General features: G+C 37.6%; 2 protein-coding genes across 2 annotated transcripts; both read right to left on the minus strand.

Annotated features, from left to right (window-relative positions):
* Positions 1–5,050: 5,050 nt before the first annotated feature.
* LOC126696424 (anthranilate N-methyltransferase-like) lies at positions 5,051–6,256 on the minus strand. Its single transcript, XM_050393170.1, has 3 exons — positions 5,947–6,256; positions 5,633–5,697; positions 5,051–5,347 (listed from the first exon to the last, which is right to left on the minus strand). Exons 1-3 carry the CDS (start codon positions 6,254–6,256, stop codon positions 5,051–5,053), a joined length of 672 nt encoding a protein of 223 aa, XP_050249127.1.
* A 133-nt stretch (positions 6,257–6,389) lies between these two features.
* On the minus strand, positions 6,390–6,992 carry LOC126696425 (uncharacterized). The gene has a single exon (XM_050393171.1). It carries the CDS (start codon positions 6,990–6,992, stop codon positions 6,390–6,392), a length of 603 nt encoding a protein of 200 aa, XP_050249128.1.
* Between the last annotated feature and the right edge of the window lie 2,041 nt (positions 6,993–9,033).

Raw genomic sequence — 9,033 nt, forward strand, 5'->3', positions numbered from 1 at the left:
GAAAGGCCTAAGTGCTAGACAAAATCAAGGTCTTGCATGGTCCTTGAACTCAAACCTATGGGGAAACTAGACACTTCAAAAAAGACCTAAGTGCTAGACAGAACCAAGGTCTTGCACTCAAACCTATGGGGAAACTAGACACTTCAAGAAAGGCCTAAGTGCTAGACAGAACCAAGGTCTTGCATGGTCCTCGGACTCAAACCTATGGGGAAACTAGACACTTCAAGAAAGGCCTAAGTGCTAGACAGAACCAAGGTCTTGCGTGGTCCTCAGACTCAAACCTATGGGGAAACTAGACACTTCAAGAAAGGCCTAAGTGCTAGACAAAACCAAGGTCTTGCATGGTCCTCGGATTCAAACCTATGGGGAAACTAGACACTTCAAGAAAGGCCTAAGTGCTAGACATAACCAAGGTCTTGCATGGTCCTCGGATTCAAACCTATGGGGAAACTAGACACTTCAAGAAAGGCCTAAGTGCTAGACATAACCAGGTCTTGCATGGTCTTCGGACTCAAACCTATGGGGAAACTAGACACTTCAAGAAAGGCCTAAATGCTAGACAGAACCAAAGTCTTGCATGGTCCTCGGACTCAAACCTACGGGAAACTAGCAACTTCAAGAAAGGCCTAAGTCCTAGGCGGAATGGAGGTCTTGCATGGTCCTCGGACCTCTGGCTTTATAGAAACTAACACACAATGGTGCCTTCCTGAGTGTTTAGACCAGGTACAGTCATGCCTCGGCCTTCGGACCAGACACCTAAAACAAGTTAAAGCTATGAATATCATCGGAAACGTAGAAACGATCCCTAATACCCAGCAACCCCTTTGGACAGTTTATTTTAGACTACACGTCCTCAGGCGGTCACCCCGTTCGCAATACAGAACGTGCGGCTGTTATCCCAGTTAGTCTTATATAATTAACCTGTTTAAAGTCACCATTGTTGTGCCCGTCAGTTTCGATAAGTTCAAAGTGATAACTCTTTATCGACAAGGGCATCGGTTCTAAGTATGGTTCGAAAGAAAAGGCATCAACACATCCATTCGCAAAATAATTATTGCAGAAAAGAAAGGATACATAAAATGAGATAAACTCATCTTTTATTAGATAAAGAGGTAGTGCAATGTACATAAAAGGGCTTAGACAAGCCTATATCATAAGCTAACTATAAAAAAAGGGGTACACAGGAACGATAAATCCTTCAATTTTGCTCCAGCAGCAATCGAGCGAGTATGGATGGTAATGGCGGGGGAAGAGAAAAAGAAGCTGAGGCACCTGGTCCACAACCTTGCTCCAGCAGCAACTCAGCAAGTCTGGATGGCATCAGTGATGGAAGAGAGGAAGAAGCGGGGATGCCAAATCCCCATACTTGCTCTAGTAGCAATCGAGCAAGTATCGTTCTAGCAGTAATCGAGCAAGTATGGATGGTACTGGTGATGGGAGGTCCAAGCCTTCACGTGCATAACACATGGCGCCGGATGGAAGTCCCAGTGTTGTTGCATCAAAAATCTGATGCGACCTCCACCTGCTTCGGATTTTGGCGGAAGAAAGAAGAGGCTCCTTTCTCGTCCTATCGAGGGGAAGAAATATCTTTAGCCTTTGTCTCCCTTGCCCTAATCGAGCCATTTTGAATCTCGGAGACACCCAAGGCTTATGAAGAGGGTTTGGCTCCTTCACCCTCGTCCTAACCATGACCATTTCACTCCCTAAATCTCAGTCACTCTCATAGTGGGGACTTTGGGAACATGTGGAGAGTTAGAAGCCTAAGAAAAACTTAAGGGTCTGTGAATAAAGGGGAGTGATCTCCCACTGTGTGTCTTATATAGGGGGCAAACCTGGTAGCAATCAGTTCACTCCAATCTCCAAGAAGGAATTACAAACGAGATACACCTTGCTCAATTTCCAAGATAGTCTTCAACCATTGGGTTTATATCACCTCGTGAAGAGACCCTAATTAAAGCATGCCTCGTGTACCGAAACGACGAGAACGCGACTTGGATAGACTAAAAGAATGTCTCACCACCAGGAACGCACCTCAGGCAAACAAAGAGGCTTTAGCATTAATGGAGGGCAAGACTTGACAAGCCGAGACATAGACCAAATGTCACCAAAACCCTCATCTCCGTCCGAGGAGCCGGACAGCAGGATTTTGAGGGGCTATTGTGGGAGGTAAAAGACCTAGAGGCCCATGCGAATGTCTACATTTGGGCCAAGGGCCCAGCCCAAGGAAAGACCCCTCCTCGGCCATGAGGAGAATCCTCCTCGGCATGGATATAGTCGAGGATAAAGGAGGCAACCTGTCGCTGGTAGTGACACTCCATATCGTACCATGGAGCAAGAAAAGTACTAAAGCAGAAAAGGACAATGAAGAAAGGGGAAGTGTCTAGGGAAAAGGCTGCCATTATTGTGTCCATTGCCTTGTGCCTGACATGGCCATACTTCCCTGTCCTTACAACCACTCCCAACGACTAGAGGGAAGGGCGGATGGGACAAGTACCTACCTTAGGGACCCCATTCAGGAGGAAGAAATCTACTATAAAAAGGGAGGAAAGAGAGACAGGAAGGGTGGGAGACCCCCCAACACACAAGAAGCACCAGAAAGAGCTCCCGGAACCGTGCCGAGGACCAATTCTCTTAGATGAACTCAGGCCATCTCAACTCGATCAAGTAAAACACCATGATAACCTTTGTTCATACACCAAAGTCTAGCTCTTTGGTCCACTCTCTACAAATTCATTGTATCGGGCTCACTGGTCTAAGGTCCCACGCATTTTGGGCCAAACTAGAAAAATCGGACCCTACAATAATAAATATAAAAGTTTACCATAAAATATTATCTCAATTCAAAACAAATTATTCATGGTTTTAGACCTTAGCATCAATTAAAAGAAAAAAAAAACACAATATAAAAAATAGAAAATTTAATTGTTCATTGTATACTAAGAAAACAAATAATATTAATAAGTTAATGCAAATAAGTTACCATTTTGCCCTTACAAAAATTCAAAAATTACAAAACAAAAAAAAAAAAAGATTTTTTTTTGTACCGGCCGGTATTGCTTGAAATTGGCTAGTATGGCTGATATATGGCCGGTACGACTGGTATTTAAACCGGTACGAAATGTTTGCATTTCGATACCGGTATACGTACCGGTACGGTACATACCAGCTGGTATCGGTACGGTATCAACTATATTGATTTCAGTTAGTTCAACTAGTAAAATCACTTATTCTTGAATAAGAGAGTAAGAGTTCAAAAATTAATCAGGCTTTAAATTTCCCAACATTCTCTATGTAATAAGGAATTTCTTTTATTAGCTTCTACTTGTTTAAAATTCTTAATTGGTTAATTAATAAAGTTGCATGTTAAAATATTTATTAATATTATTATTGGCATTGCTTTATGTTTCCAAAAAGTTCAGAGTTTAAGGTTCAAATTTCTCTCCTCAACCTATTGAATTATATATATAGACAAATAATGTTGCAATTGCCAATTGATGTCTTGAGATCATGAGGAATCTTTGTAATCTCAATTAAATCCTAAACGAGCGAGCATCAAGATGTAAATTACCTATTATATTTTGTATGACAGTTAAGCACTTGTTTTATAATTACTTTATGTTATTAATTATATTATTTAATTTTTTTTGAATCATTTATATGTTTCTTTTTGTGAAGTCAATTAATCATATGTTTCATGCTTATGTTTTGAACGTCTTGTTTGCCTAAGCTAAAAGCTTAGCTCTATTTCTCTATCACCTTAATTGGGGAGCAACGTTTAAATTTTAAACATATCCATTAGAATTACTAGGAGGAACTAATTGAATTATAAAGCTCTTAATTAAAGGATTGGTTTTCATGCCTTTACTAGACTTGCTTTTGATGATCCCGATTATACCTCCGTCCACAGGAAGATATGATGAGGAAGAAAATTCTAGGAACCGTCCAACTAATGATCATCATTAGGCTAGGACAGACTTGTCCGTCTTTGATCATTAATGAAGCGTTACAAATCAATGATGAATTTCCTTACTGTTGGAGAGATAACCCACCATCAATGTTATATGAAGGCGTTACTGATACTAGAATAAAATCACCATTAAGGCAGCACCAACGGCTAGAAGGAAGAGGAAAACACTTGTATAAACACCTACCCATAAGGTCCAAAAGAAAGGTACACATACACTCAAAACGCACTACGTTTGACATTCTGTTATTCTAGCCATTCTAACTTTGGCATCGGAGAACCTGTGGCAGGCGCCACATTGGTGATCACGTTCTTTCTTTTCATAGCTTGACTTGTTGCAGGATCAGGATTAGCTGACAACGACTCCCTTCTGGACGAACATTTCTACTGACGATCTAAGCAACATCAGCTTTCATTATGTTAATAGAGCCAAAATGCAATACAGCAGAGGCCAAGAACAAGACAGCTAACATGGTAGACCAGGAAAGACTGCTATTACCATGAAAGCAATAAAGATGTCTTGCTTTCCGTTGATTAAAAAACCCCTCAATTTTCTAATGTTGTGATCAAGCTTTTAGAGCCGTCACCAGGTATAGTATAAGTAACGTCCAGGTATTATTGGCAATTAGTGAGAGCGGTGGTGGTGATGGTGGTGGCGATAGTGAAAGTGATGATAATGATAGTGGTGATGATAGTGGCAATGACGACAACAGTAATTATGATGGTAGTGGTAGTAGATATATGGGATGATATTGGCAACAATAGTGGTGATGGTAACATTAACTACGTAACGAATCTTGATAATGGTATGAGAATGGTTTTATTGATAGAATTCGTATAATGAAACAATTCTCCTTAAAATTTAAACTTGGGATTTTAATGCTTAAAAATACGGAGATCAGGGTTTCACATACTCGTTGAAATAACTCTTTTATTAACCCAAACAATGGAAATCAACATTAGAAATTTTCAAATTACAGCTTTGAATAAATCTCACCCCAAAATCCCTTGTTTGGACACAATTTAAAAGTTCATAAAAAGAAAGAGGGCATCTCTAAATAGTAAATATTACATGAAGCAAGTCGTTTACTTGAAAAACTCCATAACCCACAGATCACAGACAGAACATTCAAATTTGATGCCACTAAATCCAGCCATGTTTGCCAAGGCCATGATTTCTTCTTGGGTCCTTTCCTTTCCTCCAGTGTATTGAGTCATCATTAACATATCCAATTGATAGGTGCTCTTCATAGGAGTGCTAATATTGGGCATAGTTGGAATAACTGCCTCTACAACAATAACCTTTCCATCATTAGGGATAGCATTGTAGCAATTTTTTAACAGCTTCAAGCAGTATTCGTCACTCCAATCATGAAGTATCGACTGAAAAATCATCCAATTATGGCATCATTTTTCTTGAAAAATTATACCATATATTATTTATTTAGTATAAATTATATATATATATATATTTATTTATATATCATTTCTACCTAATAAATAACCAGTTTCTTATAATATTTTGCGCCATTACCAAATCAATTGGATGGGGAATAATTGAGACAATCAAATAAGAAGAAAAGCATTTCCTATGGAACACAAATCAGTTTGTAATGTATTTGGGTTTATGTCAAGGGTAACATAATGCCTTTTAGATATGAAACTAACCTTCATAAAAATGACATGTCCTTCAGGAACTTTCTCAAACATATCTCCTTCTACATGTTCCACACCTGTAACATAAATTAAAACCTTAACTACATATATTGCGTATAAATACACCTTAGGCTATTAAGGTTTTCAAACTTATGATCCAAAATTATTATTCCTCAAAAACATTAAAACATTTGATCAAATTTTAACTTTTTAACTTATTCTTCTTCTTCTTTTTTTTTTTTTTTTTTTTGGGAGAATCAATCATGTTTTAACTTGGTGAAAAAAGAAGACACCTGAAAAATAAAAATTATGAATTGAAATAATACCAGGATAAGGTCGAGCATGTTGTATAACATGAGGCAAGTCGAAATTAATGCCCTTGATATTGGGGTATCTAGTAGTGATTAAGTTAATGGTAACTCCTACACCACCACCAACATCGACTAGTTGCCTGAGTTGCTCAAAACCTTTGTAAGACTCAAGGATCTTCTTGATGACAATAGTAGTGTGGTTGAACATTGCTACGTTAAACATCTTATTAAACATTGCCTGAGTTGGTGTATCCGTGGTCTGAGGTTGCACTTGTGAAGCGGTTCTGTTTCGGCGTGTCTGAGACTGTCCGCCACCTGCTTCCATCGTACGGACCCTAGTTCCGACCTTAAGCCACTCGCCATACGACTTTTCTCCATTCACTGAGTTCACAGGTATCTCACATTCTTTTTGGTCGTGCCCAATGCAGCCACAATTGAAGGACCAACCCACAAGCCGCTCATACTAAAAGGCCTTTGGTTGTCACCCCTTCTAGGCTGATCATCGGACCTCCTCGCCTGAGTGGTTTGTTCAACGGGACTTCCACACGTATCTGTAAGAATCTGGATTGGTTCGACTTGAATGCTTTACAATCCACCTCCACCAACTCTCCTATGCTCCTACCAATATCGTTGCCCGCCTCCTCATTAATCAAGTCAAAAGGCAGCCCCCACACTTGAATCCAGAATGGTTGTTTTAGAAATGTCACGGACCTGAATGACATTCTTTTTTCCCATTGTCGAAGAGCCAAAAGATGATTATCAAAACACCATGGCCCATTATTCCAAACCCACATCAGTTGGCTTTCCAACGAGAACTCATATTGAAGCAGTCCCTCCCCTACGTCAATGATCTTTAAGTCGTCGCCAAGTTTCCACATAGACCGCAACAAGCTTTTGGCAGCTCTTAAGTTAATTGGCTTCTTCGTGAGGAATCTTCCTATGAGGCTTAGGGAGAATTCCTCTAATATTTTATCTCTTTGTACTAATTGGATTGCCATAGCCTCATCTTCATCCGTTGTAAGCTTTATATGCTGTATGCGTTCAAGGACTTTAGACTCCATGATGTTACTTTTAGCGAAGCTAGTATGGCTTACTTCACTAATACGACTGGACAAGAACCACAACTCCCACGTTAGTTAAGAAGCAAGAAAACTAGAGGAAAGAATGCTCACAGTAGGTGAGAAGTATCGCTCCCATGTAGAGGAGAAACAACAAACTTTCTTATATCCTTTATGCATCATAAATTTCAATGAGGTTGATGGCATGCTAAGCATGGCTGTAGTTTTATACTTGCGATTACATTAATGTACTTACATAATTGTATTATAAGAGTTCCAATTAAAACAAAGTAGAGATTAATTATAGTAAACAGTTTCTCCTTTATGTGATATAAAATCAACTAAAACGTAATCGATCATAATGCATCATGAAAAGGTATAGCTGAAATTATGTGCACTTCAAACAACTTATGAGAAGCTGTCCAATACATAGCAAATAGATTAATGACACAAACACATGCAGTGCCAAACAACCAGTGCACCATTCTAAGTCTCTCCAAATCAAAATCAAAACAAAAGAAACACCCAAAAGACAAAAATCCTCAGCACCAAATCTCAACAGAAAACCAAGAAATTAAATAGACCCACTTCCCAAATCCCATTGATTTCACCTGAATCCTCAGAAATTGGAAAGAGAAATTGTTATAGATCATGAAGTTCATGAACAAAAGCTAACATAAAATGCAAACCCAAGAATACATTGTTAAGTTATAGTAACTCAGTTATCACAAACCCACAACTTAATCCACAAGTTTATTTTTTCCATATCTATTACATAATAGAAGTAAAATTATTAGGACATATGATATGCAATACTTCTTCTTCTTATTTTGGGAGCTACCTGTGTTGTTGTTAGAAGTCTGCTTGGAGGTTCTTTTTTTTGTAAGATCATTTTGCACAGTAAGGAGAGAATACATTTTCAAATTGATTGTTCATTGTGCATAAATATTTAAAATTCTAATAAGGGTAACGAAAAAACATTATGAAAAAGAAAGGTTATGATGAAGCAATTAATAATGAGTTTTTGTCTTCTTACCAATTGTGTATTTGCAAAGATGTCATCTATTATGTTGTCATCAGTTACATCCTTCAAGCTTGTAAGTAATTTAATATCCGAAGTACTGATAGGATCGTTTGTAATAGTTTGGTTATGGCTGATCGGCGTTTCTAATTGTTTCATCTGAATGTTGTCAGCAACATCTATTGAGTGTTTGTTAGACTCAGATTTAAAGACACTTGTGACAGTGTAAACTTCCCATCCCTCTTTGACATTGTAATCGTCAACTTTTATTTGGAATGTATAAGATTTTCCAAGCAAATTTTGAATTTCTTGAGGTACTTTATTTGGCTCTTGATTCTACACAATATGATGTAAAGACCAAAAAATTGTTAATACAATAAAAACATTAGGTTTAAGCATAAAATTGGAAGAGGTTAAGAATTTAGATTAGATACTTTTGAAGAAAATTCCATAGCAGTTTTTTGAATTATTTTTTTTGCATCTTTATCAAAAAGAACAAAAGAAACTATAGTAGTATGATCCTTCACTTGGATTTGTACTTTATAACTGAATATAATAATGAGAGGAGTTAGAAAGTGTAATAAGGTTGTTTGTACATTTATAATTAAAGCAAATATCATTTGGTTTTCCTATGCAGTCATTTTAACAGTTATATAGTATAAGCAATGAAGAATTTGGTCACCTAGGCATAGGGAACTAAGATTCAAATTTGCAAGTATCACACCAAAACATATTATTTTGTTGTTTTACTTTTTGTTTGCAAAGTTGACATGAGATATAATTCCACTCAAATTCTATTTCTATGTTTACAATATCAGCATAACAGGTAAAAAGCCTTTCTTGCAAAATCAGTCCCTGTAGTTAGTTTTAATTGAATAATAAAGATTTAGATTTGAAATATTTCAAGATAAAGAAAACCTTGACTCCTTCCACCCATTACAATGCTTTAATTTCTGCCAATGATAACGTAGTTTGCAATATCAGTTCTAATTTAGATTTTGGTTTTTTGTTACGTGCTGGAAT

The sequence above is a fragment of the Quercus robur genome, chromosome 8 (genome assembly GCF_932294415.1).
Source record: "Quercus robur chromosome 8, dhQueRobu3.1, whole genome shotgun sequence".
In the NCBI taxonomy this organism is placed as follows: domain Eukaryota; kingdom Viridiplantae; phylum Streptophyta; class Magnoliopsida; order Fagales; family Fagaceae; genus Quercus; species Quercus robur.

Bases quoted from the DNA above. Each gene is read 5' to 3' on its own strand.
- LOC126696424 (XM_050393170.1), bottom strand. From the start codon at position 6,256: ATGGAAGCAGGTGGCGGACAGTCTCAGACACGCCGAAACAGAACCGCT. The intron at 5,698-5,946 runs GTATTATTTCAA...TTTATGTTACAG, and splicing joins ACATGCTCGACCTTATCCTG to GTGTGGAACATGTAGAAGGA. The intron at 5,348-5,632 runs GTTAGTTTCATA...ATGATTTTTCAG, and splicing joins GACATGTCATTTTTATGAAG to TCGATACTTCATGATTGGAG.
- LOC126696425 (XM_050393171.1), bottom strand. From the start codon at position 6,992: ATGGAGTCTAAAGTCCTTGAACGCATACAGCATATAAAGCTTACAACG.